Below are 25,082 nucleotides of genomic sequence, written 5' to 3' on the forward strand. Positions count from 1 at the left end.
GATGTGAACTGGAGTGACACAATTAGGAGTCTGTGTTGCCGAGCCTGTTCTGCCTGATGGCACTTACACACAGTATATGTGCAGACGACACTGTGTGTATATGTGTGTGTGTGTGTGTTTGTGTACGATGAGCGATAGGGGCCATTATCTTCTAGCTCTCTGCACAGAAGTTCTGCTTTACTTTCCTGAGAGATACTGTAAACAGATAATTTATCTCTGACCCCTATTCTTTGACACCTGAGTCCTGTAGGGAGTCACAGGAGAGTTTGTTATACAGTATAGTATAGTTTTCAAGAGTGGCACATAGATATGAGAAAATATATGTAGACGAGGAAGCTATGTACAAGGAAGTGTAAAAGATTAAGGTAATGTGTACAAGCTAAGCAGCAAAGGTGGGAGGGTGGCAGACAAATCAGAGAATAAGAAGATTAGAGACCTCACGCACACACATACTGTACAAACATATAAACATGCAGGGATAAATAATAAGCAGAAATCTCCTTGTACATGTCAGGGGTGTGATCCAGGACCAGCTACACATCCGTAATGCCTGCACACAGTATGTAGCTGTGACATCAGCCAGTCTGTGTGCAGAAAGTGTGAATACAACCCGTGTGTACTCGTGCATATGAATCACAGCCACTACCTCACACTAATCACTCTGCCCACTGCAGAGCAGAATCTACGAGTGTAAACTGAGTCGTCTGTCAGCTGCCAAGTGTTATATAGTTCACTGTCTCTTTATGTCTCACTTGTTCCCCTCTCTCCTCTCCTGAGACAGCACCCACACATCACATCATATAAAAGATGAACAGCTGCACACACTGGTTATGGATATGGTCATGATGCTGTAAGGCAGATTTCAGGGCTGCACCTCATGATTCATTTCGTTCTTGATTAATCCTTTGGTCTGTAAAACGTCACAAAATCAGTCACCAGAATAAAATGTTGGCAGTTAATATTTCTGCAGACCGTTTGTATGTGTATGTGCTATAGGCTACTCATCATATTGAAATTTCTACATATGTTCACATGACATGTTTATCACTGTAAAATCGGGAAGGGAAGGGGATGGTGGTGGAACTAAGCGAGAGGGTTGCCAAGCCAGTGACAGCAGTTCCTGACTGTGTTTCACATTTTTAGGTGTGAAACAATTGGATATTTTAAAGGAGACATTGGGTCATTTTCCTGCCGTGTTTCTGGTGATAAAACTTGGATATTTTTGACAGGAAGTCAGGACATCTCAAGCAGTGTTTGTCATGACAAAATCGAATGTTTTAGTGGCGACCTAAAGACATCTCAGCCAGGTTTGTGGCAACCAGAGCAGGTATTTCAAGCCAAAACTTTTTTTTCTTTTCATCACCCTTTCCCAGTGGTTTTTGTGCCAAAACTACAAGCAGAGCATAAGCACAGCATCACAACATAAAATAAAAATTGAACCTAAAGTTGCAACGTAAAGAAACGTAAAGTTTCAACATATCCGTGGTTTGCAGAAACGTATTTGGCTAACATTTATTCTGGTGACTGGGCTGAAGAAATAGAGTAAAATGCTTGTTACACTGTAAATTTGAAAAGCTGACTTTACTTAAAAAAAAACGTCAGGGAACCGATCACCTCAGAATTACATTAAGTAGACTATTAAATTTAAGTTGTAGAAGCTAAAAAGTTTTAACTTGAAATTATTAGTCTAATCTGCTTGGTAAGTAAAGTTACTTTGTCAGATTGTACTGTGTAGATGTAGACTTGACTTCTTCGAATTATTGAAGGTCTTTTTGCTGTGAGCAGTCCAGTTATATCCTTTATACTACCATAAACACATTATGTTACTGTGTAAAACAAGATAAAGCAGCAAATATTCACATTTGAGAGGCTGGAATGTTTAAATATTTAGCATTGTGCTTGAAAAATGACTAAGACGATAAATAGATTTTAAAAATAGTTGTTCATAAAGTTTCTGTCAGTTGACTAATCAATTAATTAACTTGATTAAATGTTTCAGCTACAGCAGACTTGTTAAGAGGAGCTGAACGAGCACAAAATGATTCATGTGAAACTTCAAACACAGGGATTCGCTAGTTGTTCTTGTTTCATATCTTAAGAAATGTCTCATTCTTTTTGGCCAATTTGTCAATGTTTGAAATTCTGTGTACGAAACACAAACAACCGCAGGGTTTGACTGATGATGGGTGCAGAAAATAATCATTAGTTGCAGCTCTATCAGAAGAAAATGGAAGAATTGTACTCACTCTTTAATTTGGAGCGTATTTTGTTGGCCAACTTCTTGATGTCTGCCATAAGATCCTCCAGCTCAGCCTTAGTTTCTGAGAAGAGAAGAGAAGAGAAGAGAAGAGAAGAGAAGAGAAGAGAAGAGAAGAGAAGAGAAGAGAAGAGAAGAGAAGAGAAGAGAAGAGATTAGTGGACACACACTCAACCTGTGTGCTGACTAGTTTCAGATACAAAATCAATACTGTGTCACTCCCAACAGAGACAAACTATTCATCAGCTTCAGTCCCCAGCAGCACATGTTGTCCTTCTTCCTTCTTCGTCCTTCACTTCACTCTACAGTTCACTGTCCACACACTGTGCAGTCTACAGAGACATGGAGCTGATTCTCATGTGGATAGATGATGGGCACATGTGGGTGTTGACGGGTAAAATTGGCTATTTTGGTGACCAGAACAAGTGAAATAATCAGGATGGATTGCAGCAAAATCTGGACAAGAAGAATGTTTGTCACCAGCAGAAATATGTTATCAGAAGGTGGAGTTGGGCAGATTTGGATGAATACTAATCAAATCAGCAAACTCGAGCATGTTGAACGTAGCGAATTAGCCAACAATGGGGGCTGTCTGTAGTCAAGCAGTGCACTTCATGTGTTTTGGAGGAATGGCTCTGAAGGGAGGAGGTGGGATTTTTTTGGTCAGATACAAAATTTAGCTTGACTCTGCTTATTTCTGCAGTCTTACCAACCCCAACTTTAATCGTTTTAATTGTTTTACAGGCAAAAATGCCAAACTTGAGCTGCTTTTCTTTGTCATATATGAAATAAACTGAGTATCTTCGGGATTTGAAGTGACAAAATAATATATCTAAAAGTAATCGTCTGTTTAAACACTGCTGACTTCTTCACATCTGCACAGCTGGCCAACTGCTGCACGAAGTAGGCATGCCCTTTGCCAAATTGTCAATTTGGGAAAGTTGCAGAAATGAGGGGGTTTGACGCTGTTCAACAAAACGCAGAGCACCTCTTCTGACGCCTTTATCTATCTCGAGCCCGGTGTTGCACGAGTTTCTCTGCTGTGCTAAAATAAACTTTCTTGAGAGATACCAGTGCAGCCAAATTATGTGAAAAGCAAATTACCAGAAAAACAAAATAACACAACTTATTCTTTGTAATGTAAATGCTGAGGCAGCTATTTCTTCCAACACTTGTATCTTCCGAGTGTATAGACAGTTCTTCTCATCAGGGAAATCTTCAAAAGGCAGGAGCACTGAAGGATGGCTAGAGCGATTGTCACATCATGTTGCTCATAACAAACTGAAGGACCGACCCACTTTTCCTTTTTATCTTTTCTCCCTTCTGTTGCTCATTACAGCTACAGTCAAGCCATAAGTTTCATCATATTTTACACAATACACAGATTATTACACGAGGGAGAGTGCAGTGAAAACACATTTATCTAGCGTTGTAGGTCAGGATAATTAGCTGTAAACCTCTTAGATTAATTGAGACTTGTCTAAAACATTAATTATAGATGTTGTAACTACTCTGTAATTCATTTTTTTAACTTCTTTTCGTGGCGTACAATCCACACGTTCCATCATCTATGAAGAAAATTCTCTGCATTCTCTTTTATATCTCTATTTCATGAAATAGCACATAATGAGAAGATGAATAAGAAACAAAAAACAGAGAAACAACAACAACAAACCTGATTTAACTGAAGAAAATACTAAATAACAAATGCAAAGGCCACATCTGGTGCGGCAACGGCAACGACAGCATAATTTAATAATTGGTTCATAACTGTGAGCACATGTAAGGACATTTTAAGTCTTTATCAATACACAGTATTTGTCAATAATCCTTCAGTGAAGACGTGTTTTTTATTATTGTGTTTGACAATATTGACATTTGTCATTTGTTCATATACCAGCCTCCACTTATGGACCCTAGATGAGGAGTTATAATTGTTTACAGATATACCAATAAACATTTATATCTGCTTACAACAACATTGTGTGTTATAAACCATTTTGTTAATCTGTATAGTGCGTATACATGCTAAAAAATGGGACTTTAAGTAAAGTGTTGCCAATGTATTTCTTTTTTACTCCAGAGAGAAAAGACAAAAAAAAAAAAAAATAGAGTGGCTTTTACGCACTTTCTCTCACACACACTTTACCCAGGAGCATAATTGCCATTTTTAGCACATTGCAAGAAGTGAGAGTCATTTATCATCTTAATGCCACAAGAGAAGCAAATCTCCATATGTTAACAAGCCCCAGGAAGCCAGCAGACATAAAAAAAATGGTTCTTAAAAGTTACTCAAGTCAAACTATTCAATCAAACAGAAGTGCCTGCAGTACTTCTTTATAATGAGTTTATTTCTGCGTCCTACCTGCTTCTTTAAAGCTGCATAAATGACAAAGATGAATACGAGATGGAGGGTTGCACGACTGAACTAAAACACATAGCAAATATCTGCATTCATTTACAGACAGAGCTTCAATGGCTGATTTGATTACACAGAATGAGGAAGACTTCAGTCGCTAAATGTTCAATTATTAAAACATAATATTTGCACATATTGTGAGTGCTCTTCATGGCACTTTGAGACACTTTGAAGATTAAAAACAGTCCCACCAGGCGAGCATACTGAGCGGAAAACTCATAAACACAAACAAGACAATAAAATCTATTATATTAAGGCAGCATTTTATTCACACTGTGTTTTTCATATGAATCCTAATCAGCAGCAAACACTAGCCGGGGTAAATCCTCTGACCACCTCGTATGATAAGGTAACACTATAGCAGCTCAGTGGAGATAGTGAACATATTACACACTGATCAGCAAAGTATTACAGCCGTTTAATCTGCTTAACAGACGTATCAGAGAACATCAGCTTGTGGTGCATACAGCTCAGCGGTGGACATGCAGGGTGCTAACTGATAACTTCAGACCCGAACACAGAGGATCATTTTATATCCAGCTGCTACGGACAGGTTCAATGAATGTAAGATTAATGGAGCGTAGGCAGGTGTATCTTTTATTAATAATAGAGACATGACAAGAAAATGAGGAAATGAGGTGAGAGAAAGAAGGGAAGACATGCAACAAAGGTCCCTGAACCAACTCAGAACAAGGAATTGTGAACAACATGATCAGGATTTTAAACTCTGGGTCACTAAGACTAAGCCAGGTAGGTTCTTGAATTTCTTAAAGATAACCGATGGAGTTTTTGACCACTAGTAGCACTGTAGAGCAATATTTCTATGAGTGAGTCCCACTGTAAAAAAAAAAGAAAAATTACAGACTCTTACCATAAATACAAATACAGTTTTTTTTTTTCTCACTTCTTCATAATTAGAGAACACACATGTAAAACAGAGAACCCCCAATAGCACACTTATGTCGTGCAGACGTTGGTGTGAGTAACGTTGGAAAAAGTTTTGGGAGCGTTTCCTAATTGGGAAGACACTGGCGAGACATTGACGTACATTCCTCCTGCTTTTCGTGTGTGTGTTTAAAAATATAGAATATTGTTTTATTATAAGTAACAAAACATGCCCCTAGGCACATATTTGGTAATGTGAGGGGTCTTAAGCCTCCAGAACTGGCATGATATTTTCAAACATGTTTGATATTTACAATTAAAAATCTGAATGTTTACATTTGTACTTAACGACCTCGACCTCAACAACCAATAACAGAGGCATCTCGTAGCAGCTGGTAAACGTTCTAGCGCTTGAAGCTAACGTTAGCTAGCATACTACTGTTGACAGACTCTTAAAATCTCACCTCCAGTTGTTGCTGAAGAATAGACAACCTGTGTTGACTGTCTCCCCACTCATCCAGACTCATTTAACCTTCTGCATACGATTTTTTTCTCATAAAAGCAAGTTGTTGCACCACATCAATCCTGTTTGTGTTTGCTTCCTCGTGAGATCGTGTGAGAGGGATCACACGTGAGTCGCTGCTGCACAGAGCGGTGTTCGCTGTTTATTCAAAATGTTTTAATATTGAACGCAACACGTTTCCAAATTGCAACCAAATTTGACACTGGACTTCCTTGGGTATTTTTTTTTTTTAAATATCCAGTGTGTGGGATTTGGTGGCATCTAGTGGTGAGGTTGCACATTGCAACCATGTGACTACACGAAAAATGTGAAAGGCCCTCTTTAGAGCCAGTGTTTGGTTTGTCTATTGTGAGCTACTGTAGAAACATGGCAGACTTGAAGAGGACCCGCTCTGTCTGATATAAAAGACTCATTCCAAGGTAAAATAAAAACAATGATGCTTAGTTTCAGGTGAATACACACTAATGAAAACACAATTATGAATACTATATTCCATTCTGCCAGTAGATCCTCCTTTGTTCTTAAATCCTGTACCTCAGAGTAATGTATAGGAACCTTTATAACATGCAGGAAAAGAAGAACAAGCATGCAGCTGTTATGCAATACCGTAGTAAAATGATACAAGGATCATGGAGGATATACAGAGAAGCTAATCCAATCTGATAGCTGCAGAGGAAACGAGCAATAATTCAATCAAGTCCTTGAAACATAGGATATCAAATTCTAAAGAAAGACATAAATATGAAAAAAGGTTTTCTTTCCGCTAGTAATTCTAAAACAAACACTCGCAGCGGTAACATAACCTTGGTATACATTTGAATAAAATTGTGTCTCCTGTCAATAATCGTGTTGCCAGTGGCAAAATGTATGCAGCATACAGTGAGTTTGTCAGGGTCAGAGAGTGATCTGAAGTGGTGGGCTGAGGCCCTCGGGTCAAAAGGAATAAGCAGGGCCCTGCAGAGTGAGTGTAATCAGTTAGGCCTATACAGTAAATCACAGATGACCTGTTAAGAACTGTATCTGTTTACTTAGTCTAAATTATTCATTATAAATAAAGGAAGGAACGTTTATTGAATGCATTTTTCTGTTTTGTATCTTCATCCTTGCACAACTTCAGAAACACGCAGGGGTGTAAGGTTATGAGGAAGTGTCTCTCTCATTTCTGTGTAACCATAGCAGCCTCTGGTAGCCCGTTCCATGAGGTCAGCTGCGCCGGCATCACAGAGATAATGACATGAACACCCGAGCTCAGTTTGGGGCGGTGCGTGGAGTGTGTGTGCGGTAACGTGTGTTAAGGACTTAGATTAGATTTCCCCCTCGTGGTTACCAAACAGAGGAGGCCAACCTGCTCGATCAAGTGTCTATTCAGCCTCATTATTGGCTGCCTGGAAAGAGGACGAGTGCAGACACTGATGAATAAACAGAGGGAGAAGTGAGAGGGAAGCAAATTAGAGGGCAAAACTGAGGAGTCAATTGAGCTGTGGCTTCACACCCCATCCCTCTCCCAGACGCTCTCAAATCGAATCTTCAGGTCACGCTTGTTGCCATCATTAAGATTGTGTTGCTATGGCGATGTGTGCAGTCGGTCCTCTCGCCAGCTTCAGATTGTTTCAAAGTGGCAGAGGGAAAAAAGAGAGAGCAAGAGAGAGAGAAATGCTAAGAGGCAGGAAGAAATGGAGGAAATGTGGACACATAGAGATCATTTAAAGATAATTCCTATGGACCGAAGACTTATTTTTAAATGCCAGTTAAAAGTAAAGACAACAAGATGAAGTGCTTTTTGTTTTAGGAGAAGACCTAGCCTGTTTTGAAAGGTTTACAGCTTCTGTAGGAACCTTTAAATGCAACCAAAAATGACCCTCAAAAGGACTCACAGCTAAGACAGTAGTTAAGTGCATCCACTGCGTTCATCTTCAACCATTTGAACACCAAGATGACTTTGAATATCACTATTCCCACAGTTGGCAGTGTACTGGCCACAAATTAAAATTTTGGTCTGTTTGCCCAGACAAAATTAAACCAGAATGACTGAAACACAGAAACAGAGTGCACATGACAGGCACCAGCTCACTCAACACTTTCCCATTTCAGTCAAAGACACTCCAGTTAGGAAGCTGACCATTTAAAGAAGATGATTACACGGTTATATTTGGTGGAAAAGACCAGTCTGGCCTTTAAAAACACGCACATGAATATTAAACCTTTGTTAACAAAAAAATTGCACATTATAAGGGGTTTGTACTGGTGGAGGGACCTGCAGCGGCAAATGATGTCAGCATGAAGTATCAGCAGAGTGACAGTGAGAAGTGTGAGGTTATAATTGCTGTAAGAACTGTAAAATATCAATTTGTCATTTTAATGTTTGTTTTTTGTACAGACTAAACAAATAAGATTTAACACGTTAATATATGTTCATCAGTTTTTGTGCTAAGCTAGTTAGCTTCATATTTAGCAAACATACATGAAAAGGAAAATAACGTATTTCCCAAAATGTCAAACTTAATGTCAAATGTATTCTTTCATTCGTTCATTCATTCATGGGAGTGGGAGCCTGTCCTCATCAGAAAAACAACCATATCATTAGGCCTACGACCCATGTTTACATTTGTTATTAGGCGGCGTCCTCTAGCAGCTGTCTCAAATATTACAGCTGTGGGGAAGGAAGTGAGGAGACATAGTATAAAGAGTGACAGCTCTGTATGATGTCTGCGATGGTGGAAGGGCAGAACTTTAATTCAGGAGATTTCAAGAGTGAAACCAGAAGTCAATGGTAAGTTCTTTTAACTTACTAACGTAGTGAAGTAATGTAATGTATGCGATGTAAGTTACTTAGGTAATGTAATGTTTGTAACTGAAGTTACAAAAGTAATGGAGTGAATCAAACCCAAACCAAAATGTTTTTCTAAACCTAACTCAGAACCAAAACTCCTGAACTGTGACCATACAACGAAGGTCCCATTCTTGTGTTGCTGTTGCGCTGCAGTGGTCATGTTGTTTTAGAAAACGTGATATATGTCGTTCTGGGGGACAAATGAGCTATTGTGGTTTTGACAAAAAGGACACAAACGCAAGACAAAGCAAATGCAGGTAAAACACGAGGAGAATATAGGAGCACAGAACAGACATGACACATAAGAACGCAGGCGACAGAGTGAAGGAAAAACAGACTCAAACACAGAGGGGTACACACAGGTGTATGCAGAAAAAGGGCAGGAAAAAGACAAAGACAGGAAGTGGAAAGTAAAACATGACACATGCTGATGTGTAACACTGCACTTGAAACGTATTATCTCATCAGCTGTGGTGGAGATGATTCACCAGAAAGATGCCAACTTATAGCCGGTATATTGGTATAATTGCAGCATCATTTGGACGTAATTTTAACAGCCTTTGCTAAAGCACCAGATCTGATTTCATTTGCACTATGCTTCCAGCCTTCATGTCTACTGATCATGATGGTACCTACATCACTTAGTAGTGTGATTTAATTAAAGATGAACATCCTGGAAGTCCTGGCCGATTCTTACTACACCAATCCTATTTAGCTCTACAGCAGCAGCATTTATCCACTCACATAAGAACACCATCCAGGTTTCCTCTTCACTGTCACAATCGGAGGTCCACCTTTCTCACCGATAAGACACCTCCTACTATTATATCAATGTGTGTGTGTCAGTCTGATGTCAGCGTAGCGTGACACTGACAAGACACCGAGCCGATACAGCTTCCACCGCTTCAACTCAGGGTCAATTGCTGCCATTCCAATCTCTAACTTGCAGCCATTTATCTTTCTCTACATCTCGCAGTATCTCTCTGCCTCCCTCTGCTCACTCTGTAAATATATTACCAGTCCTTTGTGTGTTTGCTCCGCTTATTGATCGTCTAGAGTCCAGCTGGCTGATTTTTTTGGAGAGGCAGAGTCTGAGCTCATCGCTCAAACATGACTAATATTTGCCTTACTGCAGGAATACAGTATAAATTCAGGTAATGACAAACTAACAACACAGATAGAGTTTAACCACTAAACTGTACAAGGGAGTAAAGAGTCTGGAGTTTTCCTTTCTGACAGCTGATGCACAGATTTGCCTCAGTCAGGGACAACTATTACTATTTAAAATGCTTGTTATTGACTATTAGACTTTTTCTTTATTCTGTGATGACCCCTCAATGCAGTATATGGACACAACAAAACAGACAAAAAACAAAACAAGTGGACAGCGACACTTGTTGCCCAGTAACGGGCAAATACAAAACAATAAAGAAGTAAATAAATAAATATACAAATAAGAAAACAAGCAGACTCTGGTAAATATTCAGTAGTTACTTAAACGTAGCACTTCTAAGTGCTGTATCGTAGGCAACTGGACTTCAGTTTCACCTCTCATCGTAGAGGCTTCTTCAGTTCTAACTTACTGGAGGCGAGTTGAAGGCTTTTAAACGCACATGATAAAAACATGATAATACTAAAGTTATCTAAATATGTAATGATACTAAAATTAAATAAAGCACCATAAAATAGTTACATAAAGAGGTAAAATACTCATTTTGGGTACTACTCAAGAGCAGATGTGGATGTTTTACCTGATTAAGTCTCTGCTAACAACACCCTCCTTCTCTCTAACAACCTCTCTTCCTCCTGCAGCGTCTTTCAACACAGTGTTACAGGACTACTGTGGGTGTTACTGTCACTTTGAAACCTCCCCCCGCCTCCCAACACTTGACATTTCAATCTAGATCAGAGCACTAACACTCCACACATCTCACTGACCGCCGGTTCAGGAGTCAAGAGGACAGAGGGCAATTAAACTGATTTATCCCTACGTGAATGAGTTACCTCACCAGGTTTGACCTCTGCTGCGTGTGTCCTTAGCCCTGACTTTGACCATGCTGACCTCATTTTAAGAGGGATATTGTTATTCCAGAGTGTAAAGCCTAGTCTTCGGCGGCTATTACACTACATCAGCTTGGACATTGTGAGGGAGATGTAAGAGAAGAGGGAATCAGGAGAGATAAAGGAGGGAAACAATGAAAAGGGATAGCTGAGGAAGAACAAAGGGAATAGAGAAAGCCGGGGGAACTACACTTTCAAATTTTGGGGAAGGGTGGAGGAGCTTTGGCAAACAGCACTCCGAAGGAGGGAGCGCACTCAGCCAAAAACTGGCACTAGAAATAGTAACACTCACAGGCTGCAATTAAAACAAGCATCTACAGGGCTGCAAGCTGAGGACTTTCAGGAGTCAGAGGAAAGATCCTCTTTAGAAAACTGCAGGCTGGGATGTCAGAGGGAGAGAAAACTCAGTGGTTGGAAAAACAGACTTAGAAATGTTGCTAAATAAGCTCTCAAGTGTCACTGCTAACGAGCAGATTCCCTGCATTTAATTAAAGTGTAAGTGCATTCTTCAGAAGCGTGGTGGAGGTTCAAGATTTAAACTGTGGGTTTTGTACTTGATTTTGTAGAAATACAACTGCAACACCCAAATATGAAGTGGTAGACGAAGGAAGTTAACATTTATTGAAACAAGCCCAGACTGAGTTACTTGGTTTGTGGACTCATTTTCCAGCAGACAGCAGCTGGAGTTTGACGTAACAAATGATAGAAAGATCTGCAGCCGAGAGAAAACACAAATCAAAAGTCCCTCTTCTGGTTTTCTCGTTTCTAGTTTTGCATTGATTTCTGCATCCTCTGAGCAGTATAGACAGCACTACGACCACACGACTACACCAGACTGCTTGTATCAGATGGTTTTAATGTACAAACCAGGGGGGCACATTTACTGAACTGGTGCTCAGGTTTCCTCCCACAGACACACAGGTTAAGCTGACTGGAGACTCAGTTGTATCCTACATGTTGTGCCTTGACTTGAAGCTGATAATAAAATGGAAAGTCGAATAAAACCTCCTCTGAATCACAAAGATGACACTTCCCGCCGTCCTCTGGGACTAAATGGAGGCGTCCAGTCTCCATAGCTGAGGGTGATGCAGTGCTACACAACTGATTGAACTACACTTTCCTCCAGTGCGGACCATGATGATAGGTATCTGACCTGCAAGTAAAGAGAGGGGCCAGAGTGAAAGTGCTGTACCTAGTTATCAAACCACAGAAACAGAGAGTCAGTGAGAAAATATCACCATCTGCTGTAAACTGTCCTTAATTCTGGAAACTTCTATCTGAAACAACATATCAGCCACTGTGGGAAAGAGGAGACAAACTAGACGTGTTTAAATTATGCTTTAACAGGAAGGCTTTTTAGTCCCTTAGTAATGACTTGAAAAAAATCCAGTAGGATCTATAGCCTTTTTCTCCTGTAGCCTAATCCTAATGCAAATTCATTTTAAAAAATCAAACAACACTTCATGTATTATCTTGGTTTTGATTTTTTATTGATCTTGTTTCTCTGAAAATACTAAGAAACAACAAAAGCATCATTAATTTCATGCATTTTGTATCATATAGGTTTACTGAAAGGGCTTCAACAAAGGTTTATGAGAGCATTTTTCAGCCAAATAGACTTTCAGTTGCAGTCAGCAGATGAGAACGTTAGAGGATTTCGAGCAGGCCACAGTCAGTGAGAGGACTGAGGACCAAGAGGCAGGACTTTCTCCAGGCTGATCTCAGCACAGGAGGAGAACTGTTGACAGACGTGGATCAGAAGACCAGAAGGACTTGAGTAAGGGTGAGGACAGTGTGGGAGGAGCTTAAAGAGGTTTTTTTTCCTTCAGGGTTTGTACAGCAGGGAAGGAGAGCTACTTACACCGCCATTTTCAAGGCGAGGCCAGCTGAGAGGTGAGAGGGCTGATGTATCATGAATCAGCAGACCGGAGGAACCGCAGAGGAAGAAGGTGGCGCAGGAGGAGCTGAAGGTCATGAACAGGTTCTGGTGAACCATATGAAGAGTGAGGAAGGAGAGGCAGTGCTTTTTCCAGGCTTTTCCCAGCAGAGGAGGACTACATGTATATTACATGTGTTAGCTGGCTCAGAGGACGGCAGCTTCTGTGGCTGCACAGGAGGAGCTCAGGGAGGAAGATTTTGATACCTCCACCCCGACAAAACGCTGCGCTTCACTTCACAACCTCACACTCTCCTGGGAACAAGCCGAGTGCAACGGTCGCCGATGCTCCTGCAGGAGAAGCAATAATCATCGACTTTTAACCTCTTGTTATCAAATCTATCAACTACAGTCTCATCGATCAAAATAATGAGGAAGCGGCGCTGCACGAGGCTGATAAACAATACTAGAAAACAAAACAAATAATGCAATTATTTCATGGACGATGTGAATTCAATCATGCTTCTAAATATAAAATGCATTTGTGTGTTCCCTTCCTGCATTAGAGGAATGTGCTCTTGAGGAAACACAGGTTCAATACACATTATGACCTGATGGCTATTACCTAATCTATCATCATTATTGAACATAGTACTGTATACTGCCATGAGCGCAGCCCACACAAACACACAAACCCTTAACACGAACTATTCCCTGGTGGAAATTTGCTACGCTTCATTTAAGGGGGTGGGATAATGTGTAATGCAGACACGAAGGTGATATTATAGAAGCTTTGTGTGTGTGTGTGTGTGTGTGTGTGTGTGTGTGTGTGTCAGTATGCTTGTGTGTGTGTTAATATGGGCTCCGCAAGTGAAGCAGTCAGCGAACACAAAAGCAAAGAGGCAGAGGATGATGAGGAGGTAAGGGGGGAGAGTTTAGGGTCGTGGAGCTGGCCAGGTGGGTGGTCGCTAGGGAGTTGTGATGTGATTAAGAAACTGATAAACCGTGACGGAAACAGAAGGTTTATCGTCTCACAATGTTACGCTGAGTGGTGAAAGACCTTTACTAAAAAAAACTCACTGTGTGTGTGTGTGTGTGTGTGTGTGTGTGTCTGTGTGTGCCCTGCTCCTCTTCCATTATCCTGTTTATCTGCAGACTGGGTTGAGTGAGTGTAAGTGATGCTGTGATCACCCTCGCTCTCGGTATCACACACTTAAAGTCTCAGCACCTGTTACAGTAGCATTCACGATCTCCGCTTTGACGCTGGAGAGAGAATGAGCGAGTCGATGAGAAAACTACTGGGAGAAAAATACTAGAAGAGGGAAAGTGGAGGACACACGTTCTCATCGGGAAGGGGGATGAAGGTTGGATTTCGTAGGAGGAGCGAGCGGGTTCAAGCGGAGCAAGCGCCTCTCAACACAGGGGAGGAAATAAAAGAATACCAGGAAAGACTTCATACAGAATATTTTATAAAAATAATGAAAGACCACTCTGGCCTTTTATGTGAGCGACATTTTCAGCACAACAATGAATCAGTGTAGATCCTAAAGTACGTTAGATTTCCCATTGAAATGTCATACTCCAGTACGGTGACCACAGCAGTCACAGAGACAGAATCACTACACACACGTACAACCAGCACACTGCATAGTAGTTCATATAGTTACTATAGATCTTGATCTTCACACACATACACACCAATTTATATTCACATACAGTATATCACTTTTAAATGCGAGTGGATCATTAAAATGATTACACTTCACCCTGAGGTGAACATTTGCAACAAATTTCATTGCAATCCATCCTATAGTTGTTGAGATATCAGGAGCAGACATTGTCAGGGTGCAGATACATTCAACTCGAACGTTTCAATGTTGTGCTTTTAAAAATGTTGTCTTTCACATTTTGATAAGCCCACTTCCCCATCTTACATTCCTTTTTTCCTGCTTGTTTTGTTGACGTGTTGATAAAAATGTAATCTTGCCAGCATTGCGTTTCCTGACTGAATGTATTTGTTGATGCAAATTAGTTGTTTGTGAATTTGATGTATGGGAGAAAGAGTTTTATAGATACACATGCACATACACACACACAATATAAAAAGCTGCTCAGGAGACCGAGGAGCTTCCTCGATTAGGGTATTCAGATAAACTCGAGTCTCCGTCAGCAGCCACAATGCAGACAGCGAAGAACATACTGACCTCCGTGTAATGAACGACCCTGACATTTACATCAGCTGCTGACAGATGTGCATTTATCAGGCAGGCACACACACACACACACACACACACACACACACACACTGAGCATCGATTCCAGTCACAAAGGAGACGACGTGTGGAAGAATTCGCATCGTAAATGCAGCACCTGGCCTCGCTGCCGCTCCGCTCTGTGTATCATCTGCACACTAGTTAAAGGTCTCATCTGATGCCAGCTGCGGCGTGCAGATTGATGCTTTTTCAGGTAGATGGAAGGTGGGGAATCAGGGAGAGGAAAAGAGATTGAGGGTCGTTACTGGTGCGAGTAACATCCCCCTCGTGAGAGCAGAGGTCTGGATCGATGCTCTGACATACATGAGAAGAAAAGGTCTGAGAGAATAGCGAAAGGGAGGATGAGCGTTGGATTGTGGCATCCAGCACAGATTGAACAAAAGTGAGGAGACAGGTTGAAATGGGCGAAGGGAGGAGAGAAAAATGAAGAAATATGGCAGATGGTGAGGAGGTAAGTACAGGACTAAAGAGTAATGGAGAGGGAGCAGACAAGTGGAGGACAAACAAAGGTGTAAGAGATTTCACTGTGAGAGCATAAACGCTCAGAGAGGACTGATTGGCCCTTAACATCTTCAAGGTTCTTCTATCAAAGCCTCCATCGCCATGCTGTTTTTTTTTTCTTTTCTGAAAAACTGATCTTTTTTTCCTCAATTTCTTTAAAGGAATGGAGTCATTTTTCTTTCCTTTGTTCAGTGAAATCTGCCACCATCATCAGGCTTTTTGCTGCCATTGTACAATAGGCGGCATATAAAATCGTGACTTTTAGCTTTATTCTCTTTCTGCTTTCGAGCTTTTCTGACTCATTACTGAGTCACTGCAGAATTAAATATAAATGTTATCATTAAAGAGCATGTGTGTAAAAAAGGGTCAGTCTTTTCTTGGTTGAATCAATAAAGAAAATCATGATGAATCACACCTTAATTAGACAAATAAAATGAAATCATAATCCTTAAGCTTCCACTTCTGGTTGATTTGGCGACACCTGTGGAACATCTTCATGATAAAAGAGCAACAGTTTGGTACAAAATGAAACATTTATTGATCAATGGAGGCAATGAATGCTTGAGCAGCTATTCTATCAGGAATACAAGCAGGGAAAAAAGAGGAAAGAGAAAAGAAAAACAGCCTTACTCTCATCGGGATTAGGTGAGGCGAGGATGGCACTGTGCTGCCTCTTTACCTCCTCAACTTTCTCTGCCAGAGACTCGATAAAACCCCGGATCTCCTCCACCTGTCGACCGAGAGAGAGAGAGAGAGAGAGAGAGAGAGAGACCAAAAGGCACTTTAGATCTCCTCAGTGCTGAGGCAGGAAGCACCAGTGATTAGTCTGAGTGATGTTGATAGAAACTGAACTGAAGATGTCATTATCGTATTAGAGGCAGAATGAAAGCAGAGTGAAGGAGGTTTAAGTGAAAAAATGCACATATTTATATTTATGTTTTTTCATGTTAATCTGGGCTTTTTAAGTCATTTTAGATACAAAAATGTCTGGCTGGAAAAGCTGTGTAGTAAAAATGACTCACTTTTCTACTTTCGATACAGAAAGCTACCACTCAAGTCTTCCACAACCTGTGATGTAACTCAGGATACTGAAGTGTGAATGTGTGAATCAAGTCTTAAATGGGACTGTGCCCTGGAAAAAAAGGGTGCACAAAGCACCAAAAGATGATATGGCTACACTACACGGCGAAAAGCATGTGGATAACCAAACATTACACCCATATTTGATTGTGGAGTATCTCATTACAAAACCATAGACATTAATGTGCGGCTGGAACAACACCCACACTTCCTGGAAGGATTTCCATTAGATTTTGGAGCTTGGCTCCAGGAATTTGCTCCAAATTCTCAGCCACAAAAGCATAAAAGCATTTCCTACTGTCCACAATCAAAACATGTATATTAGGTTAATTCCCTGATTAGAGCCAATGAGCAAGGCACTGGCTTAGAATCTGGAGTTGGTCCCTTGGACAGAGCTCTCTGAGATCTGAGTTCAATGATGGTTCTTGAGTTAGTGAAATGAGACGTGTGTTGGTGGAGATTCTGTGTATATCGCTGTCTACAAACAAACATTCCTTCGAGAACAGCAATATACACATCTTGGCCAGAGAAGACAGATGGTTTGAGAGAGGAGTAAAATAATCCATCTACATCAAACTGGAACGACCATTGTTAAACAGAGAATGTGGCATACAACACTACTCATCACCCACCTACAATGCTGTCCTGTGTTGGACCTAGCCCCAACAACCTACAAGAATGCCAGTTGGGTCAACGACTCACATGTGACCTTAACGACTCTTTAAGGACACACCCACGCAGGGTTTAAAGTAGTGATGGTATACTCGATTCCTTTTACTGACTCGAGTTTGTATGAGTCACTCACTAAAGTGAATCGGGTTTTCGAGTCACTTGAGTCACTTGAGTCAGTCACCCAGAGTGTGCGCCACGGAATGTGAGTTTCTCAGGTAAGGGAGGGGCTCTACGAGCTGGGAGGGAGAGCGAGTTAGCTGTGAGCTGCCTGTCTGAGATGCTGAGTCCTGAACGGTGCGGAGCAGCGAGTTTCACGGGTAAGGGAGGGGCTCTACAGGCTGGGAGGGAGAGCGAGTTAGCTGTGAGCTGCGAGTTAGCTGTGAGCTACGAGTTGCAGCTACCGAGTCCTGAACGGTGCGGAGCAACGAGTTTCACGGGTAAGGGAGGGGCTTTACGAGCTGGGAGGGAGAGCGAGTGAGCTGTGAGCTAGCTTGATACATTTACGCAATTGCAGTTAGAATAACAGTTGTGTGGCATGTCTCCTCTTTGCAGTTAGCTGGCGGTAGCAGCGGTGAGTCAGTGAACGAGTTAATGGAGACAATGACTCGTAACTCCCGAGTCAGTAAAAAGAATCTCGAGTTTTGAACGATTCGTTCATGACTCGCACATCACTAGTTTAAAGCCTGCAACTCCCCTCCAGTTAGTTAGAACTGAAGAAGCCTCTCGGATGAGAGGTAAAACCTCTTCAAGAAACAAGTCCAGTTGCCTTCGATATAGCACTTACAAATGAGATGGGCGTGTGTATGTCTTTCAACAAAGTTTGGTCATGTGATGTGAATCTGTTTAAGAGTAATGCGAGCCAGATAAACCAACACACACACGCTTGACCTCCACGCCAAATTTCAGCCTTATAGGGTGAAAACTGTGGCTGCAAAAAACAAGGGAGGGGAGATTTTTGAGGACCAGATGAACTCGTCGCAGCTAAATAATTTGGGCACAGGTCTCAGTAGCCATAATTTTCTTATGATAAGAAAGCATCTAGCAACAGAAAACACACATCTGGACCTCCATCAAAATCTCACCTCACTGTTTCTTGGCTTGTTGCAGAAGATAACAAATAAGAATAAAAAAAGCACATTTACAGTTTCGGACTCTTTGACCTCATTCTCTCTCATGCTCAAATGAATTGTTATACCTTCTAGCTTAAACTAATGAGTCTTTATGCTAAGCTAACTGACTGTTGTCTGGAGCTTCGTACTTACAGTACAGACGCGAGAGCAGTATCGATCTTCTCATCTAACGCTCGGCAAGAAAGCAAACAAGCATAATTCCACAAATGTTGAATTATTCCTTTAAGGACTAAACTCATTAAAGAAAACTGACCCTTTAAGTAAATTACATTCGTATCCTCCTTTGAACTCCGCATTTTGCAGCATCATCTGCCATCGGCATCCAAGTTTGACATTCTGACCAATCACCTCCCTCCTCCTCCTCGCTGGCTCGTCACCAGCGGTGCTGCAACTGGCTCAGGCAACAGCTGGATGAGCAGCAGGTCACATCTGTCAGTGTCTTCATCAATCTCTACTTTCATCTCAGTCTGTCATCACTTCCTCCTCCTCTACACCTGCATCGCTACAGGTCAGCCTGTTCTCCCGTCATTCTTCTCTACGATTCGCCTGTTGTTATTTCTCTGTGCATGTCAAAGATTTGACGTTTCCATTTTGAGTCCACCTCTCGCAGCTCTGCACTCCCTCCTTCTATCCATCCACACATTCCTGAGGTTTTCCTCCACCAAGACCGGGTCATTATTCTCCCATTATCTCTTTAATTAGCTGCTGATTGGATCTGTTTTTTAATAACAACATAATTGGCTCTGGAAGACCACTGGGGAGAGACCAGGCACCACAGAAGACAAGCTGAGGTGCGAGCTGAGAGCAGTAATAAAGTAAGACAGACAGATGAGAAGAGCTATCACAATGTTAAAAAAGTAAGAGTGAGACAGGAATACAGGGAGGAGGAAGTGAAAGAGACGGGAAGTGAGCTGAAGATGAAACCACTTTAAGCCGACCGTGTGTTAGTGAGTCATGGTGCATCCCTCAGGTCTCAAAACACATCAGGCAAATTTTAATAGTGTGGGAGAAAAAACAATTTTAAAAGCTCACATACATGCAGAATGAAATTAACAGACACACGAACACTCACAGGATGACTTCACTGATTTCATAGCTTTTCTTTATGAACTTGACATGATTATACACGCCATATGTTTGTCTTTATGGTGCAAATGCCCCTTTTCTTTCTTCTCATCATCTAATTTTAGTTTTAGCAGAGTAAAAGTCTATTTCTTATCTGGAAAGGAGAATGATAAGAAGGCTTGGGGCCACTGTGACTCTGTCTTGCTTTTGTTCACTTCATTGTTGCATCATCCGGTGGAGGGTTTTGGGGGCGTGAGATGAGCCTTGTTACACAATGAAGGAAGAGCACTGACAAATAATAAGTAGCAACGGTGCTTATATGCATCTCATAGTATGACAAATACATTAAGATAAGATTTTTATTAAGCAGATCCATTTTTCTTAAACGTTGTCTCACTGCATGAAGGTGGTTGTCAGTCTTCATCATTAGTGGTTAAAGGGCGAAATCATAATTTTAGTTATCTTAAGTTTATCCTAACTGCCACTGCCACCAACTGCATGGCAAAGACGATGGCGGACAACATGAACATCTGAATTTACCACTGGGTCTATAGCAAGGCCCCAGGCACAGCACCAGGCGCTGAAGCAAAGCAGTGGTCAAACCATGTAATTACCATGTCATGTGATGACTTTTTTTTCATAAGCTTACATTGTAAATGAGGAAGCTGTATAGGGTGGATACAGTTTTTGAAGCGTCACAACCCTGTGATATTGTTTCACAATCATAATTTGATCCATTTGGTCCGATAACATTTAGAAAATGTCTCGAAGAGCCGCAAGATGAAATCATTGTATCCCTATTCAAGTTAACCGTAGGCTAAAAAGGAAGTTAGCCAACTCAGTTAGTGGAGTCTCTAGTGCTCTATGGGTCCCATGACGTGTAAGATCCAGGTCATTTTATGACCAGGAAGTCGAGTTTTTTACCTTCATGCACCACTGAGCAGCTTTCACAGGAATGAACAGGGCACCATCTCCAACACTGAATCCAGATTTCAATTGTTAGATCCACTGTCTACAGTATCCTAACTTAAGACAGGACAACCAGTTGGGAACCTTTTCAGTAGCCTGGTGTTTGTCCTTGTATGGAAAAAAATATCCCAATAAATTGAGTAATAGCAGGTTTCCTCAAGTGTTACAGCTTGGCTCATGACCGTGTATGGTTAAAGCCTCAACTAAGCATCACATATCACAGACACATGCGTGCACCACCTCTATCAAAGGTGTGAAGTCAACATACAACATATGGTACAGATTTGTTCATACACATCCAGACTGAAGGCCCTAAAGTGTGGAAGTAAACAGTCTACATCAGATGCTGTATACCTGCTGTTAAACAGCTTAGCAGAAGGTAAAGACTTCATTACAGCTCACATCTGTGGTGATTTAACCACTCCAGAAAGCTTAAGCTCAAACATTTCATTTCAAACTCAAAGACCAAACTGTGTTTGCAGACTGCTTTGTTAGTTTGATGAGATGAGAGGAATAAACTTCGTCAGCTATGTTCATTATGAAGAAATACGTCACCCATATGCCACAGTAAAGCTCTTCCGCGTGTTGTGAAGGTGATTATTAAGGTTTATTTTTAGCAATGTTTTTAAGTGGACAAACATGCAGAGAATAAAAGTGCTCACAAGACAAATCAATTTAAATAATCCTGGATCTCAACTTTAAAAAGTCCCCAAAAATAAATACCAATTCACCAAACTTTTGAATAATTTGATTTTTTGAACCTACAACTGTGATCAAAGTAAAGACTGGGCTATCAGAGACTTGGATTCTAACTAATGAATGAACTAATTCTTTAAATAATGTTAATTTATTGGCATGACAGCACCTTAAGGGACGTAATAAGAAGGCTGCAGTCCAGGCTTTTGTCATATGAAAATGGTCGTGGTTTGGCTACAGACGTTCATCTCTTAAAGAAAAGATACATTTATTGTTTGTTTTGGTTTCTTCGTGTGATGTTTTTGACGCGATACAATGAAGCCTCATCCTGGAATTGCCCTGTAGAGCCATACAAACACACCAACATGCACAGGTATACACTGTAATACATGATAATTTAATACATTATGGCACAAAATCAGAAAGAGACAGCCACATACACACACACTTGCAAAAACAAATACCACAAACACTTTATGAAATCAATACCCACACTGGAGGGCTGCAGCAGTCTCTCCATCGTCTGCTATCCACCACTGCATGCTTTACTTACACTACCAGTCAGGGTGAGAGCCTGATTACTCCTTCTCTCCCTCTGCTCCCTTCACCATCTCCATCTCCTTCTGTCACGTGTTACTACCCATTCTTCCTCTCTGGTCTTGCTGTCTAACTTAGCCACATCACTCTCATTTCACCATCTTCTAGCTCAGTCTCAAACTGTTCCCTGTTGTCCCCCCCGTGTCTCCACATTTCACTCAACCACCTCTTTATTTCTCACTTGAGACAAATGTAACAGACTGAAATTCCAGACAGATAAAGAGACGTACGTTTCAATATCTGGGATGGATACAGATGGTCTGTCAGAGGTCGAAAAGAAGCGAGTGAGAAAAATGAGTGCAGACTGCAGTGTTCGTTCAGAGCTTGAGCGTAAGTACAATGTTTTAGGTGTAAATTGGAAGTTATTCCATGAAGAACCCCTGTAACGACGTAAAAACCTACTTAATAGAAACTAAACTGAACTAAAAAATTGTGTTGCCAGAATACGGGGTGGGTTAGAAGCTGAAAGACATTCATACCTCATTCACTCAAAGTGAATTCAGGCACATGCGATGTGGGCATTAAGTAGGATGTACTTGATCTCCACTTTTTTGGTATTAAATTCAATGTCTGAAGAATTTCCGGTTTAGTGACATTAAGGTGGCATCTCCTCTATTTGCAGATGATGTTGTCCTTTTGATTTTATTTGACATTCGCAGGTCAGTGTGATGCTGTCGAGATAAAGATCAGCATCTTAAAGTCTGACAACATGCTTCTCTTTCCAGGATAAAGGCGTACTGCTTTATCCTTAATTGCATACCTCAGGTCTTTTGCTACACATGAGGGTTGCTGAGATGTCGAAGTTTTCCCACCAACTAATAACCTTGTGACACCGCCTCGTAATAACGGTACACTTTTTTTTTTTTACAAGGAAAGACACTCACTATCTGTAGAGCTCTGTGTTTATGCACTGCTAAAACAAACAAAACATTTCCTTTTATTTTGAGGCTAGGGTTAATTTTGCGGTCAGTAGACTGGAAAATGGTGCTGGTAATGTAATCAGTCTAACACCGACTACTGTGGCAAGCCTACTACACATCTTATTAGACCTATTGAACATTAAATAACCCATTTTGACTCAGGTGTGCATGAAGTACAGGTTACGAACTTCAGTTAAACATAAATAAATACAGTTATTGGTTTCTTATCGGTATCGGGCCAGGTCATTAGCGGTTATCGGCATCTCTAGTTACAATCAAGAAGCACATTTTGGGGCAGCGGTGTGGCATGCTGCAAAATAAATCTGTGACACACATTTGTCTCTAAGCTCACAAACACGGGGCAGAGTGTGAGAAACATTTAAATTTACATGAACTCATTCTGAATGGATAAATCTAAATGCTAATGCAGGAGGAGGCGAGGGAGGTGGAGGGAGTTAAACTGCTAAGAGGCAGACGGTCGTTGTAGCTGCATGGAAGCAGAATGGCTGAGCAACAAATCTATTCCTGTGCTGCCCCACTGCTTGAATTAATGCTTGTGGTCTTATATGATTGGAGATACCTATATGGAACACGTGCATTTAAAATGACGTCTATGCCTGAACTCCCATGTGACTTCATTTAGCAGACCCCCTATGTTATATACAGTATGTCCGTCATATTGCTGTTGGTTAGTCACAACATTTGCTGCTTATTGAAGATGTTGTTTGTCTGTATTTCCCTTGATAGAATAAATATCTATACAAGGCTTTTGATTGATGCACCTGCAGACAACACATGTTTTGGCCTCTTTGTTGTCTCATGTTGCTTTGCAAACATATCAAAGTGCTGATTTTCAGAGCTCTTTCATGGCATTCAACCTCACACGACCTGCTTTGTAGCAGCATTTGCAATGGTGATTTATCCATTTTATTTGTTATTTGTTCAATTATACTTCAAAGTTAATGCCCCCATGTACATAAATGAACATACACAGATGTTTTAAGGAGACCTATTATACTTTTTCGCCTTTTCTTTCCTAGTGCATGTTAAAAAGATCGAAGTCCACACCAACAGAAGCTCCTCTCCCCCACAGAAAACACTGCTCCTAAAACGCCTCGTCAGTAGTCCCACCTTTAATTCTGTGACTTTGTGACATCATACTACGTCACTGTGTCACAAATTTGCATAATTTGTGCCTAGCAGCTAGTTTGGCACGTAAGAATTGATTTAGCACAGCTGCTCTGTTGTTGCTAGTGGCGCTGGGTCAGGCATGTGTGAGCCAACCAATCAGAGCAGACTGGGTATTCAGGAGGAGCCTTAAAGACACAGGAGCTAAAACAGAGCGTTTCAGACCGAGGGGGAATACAGAGCTGCAGCACTGGACAGTATGAGCAAACTTGTGTGTTTTCAAAATAAAATTATGAACCTGAAAATGAGCAGAATGTCTCCTCTAAACTAGAAGGACTGCCTCATAATATGTAAGAAATACAGCAGTGACATGATGAATGATAATAAATATGGATTATATAGGAGATACATAGTCTCCCTCAGCCTTCCTCTTATTTGAGCTGCTTTTAACTTCAAAACCACTGTGGGAGATGTATGTAGCAAGGCCCCCCCTCTGAGAGCCACGACGATGTTCGGTTTGTGTTCCCAGCACATGTGCACAGCATGAACAGGGAAATACACTTCCAGATGCATGCATAAATGCAGTTTTTATACAGGCTGGGTTCTACTGTTGCGTATAAGAGGAGAGACTGGAAGAGAAATAAGTGAAACCACCACTATTCTTATTCAGAGCTGGACAAGAAGAGCATTGTTGTGTTGCTGAATTAATGAAGAGCATTTGAAATGAAATAAAACATATAACGATCTACGCCACACCGGCAAAAACATCAATAGCTATAAATCATATCAATGCAACCCAGAGAGGAGAAATGGTATGAGATTGATTACAGAAGGGAAAAACCCAACACAGTGAGGTTCAATATCAGGAGACGAGTAGTACCCAGGCAGATTGTGGTGTAGACTTTAATTTATGGTGGCATGTTACAAGCCTACTATCAATGCGTTAAATAAGTGAACGGAAATAATAGAGAACTGATGGCGAGAGAGTGAGGAGGGCAGGATCAGGACAGTGAAAGACACAAACCTGTTCAAAGAATTCGTCCATGAAGCCTTTCTCCATCCCCACAGCGACTTCATCCTCCTCCTCTGTCGTCTCCTTCCCCTGAAAACACACACATACACAATTAGGAATGATTGGAAACAGCCAAAAGATAAAATAATGAACATGTTCACTGAATCAATTCAAAAGATGTTCTATAG

General features: G+C 41.0%; 1 protein-coding gene across 2 annotated transcripts in view; it reads right to left on the reverse strand.

Annotated features, from left to right (window-relative positions):
- The window catches only part of stx1a (syntaxin 1A (brain)), a 69,461-nt gene that overhangs the window by 26,662 nt on the left and 17,717 nt on the right, over window positions 1-25,082 (reverse strand). For both annotated transcript variants that reach the window (XM_073483205.1, XM_073483215.1), the window contains exons 2-4: window positions 24,907-24,984; window positions 16,256-16,355; window positions 2,247-2,321 (exon numbers count right to left, since the gene is read on the reverse strand). In XM_073483205.1, the coding sequence (XP_073339306.1) occupies window positions 2,247-2,321; window positions 16,256-16,355; window positions 24,907-24,984 (253 nt within the window). The remainder of the gene's footprint in view (window positions 1-2,246; window positions 2,322-16,255; window positions 16,356-24,906; window positions 24,985-25,082) is intronic.

Source organism: Pagrus major, chromosome 2 (genome assembly GCF_040436345.1).
Source record: "Pagrus major chromosome 2, Pma_NU_1.0".
Taxonomy (NCBI): Eukaryota; Metazoa; Chordata; class Actinopteri; order Spariformes; family Sparidae; genus Pagrus; species Pagrus major.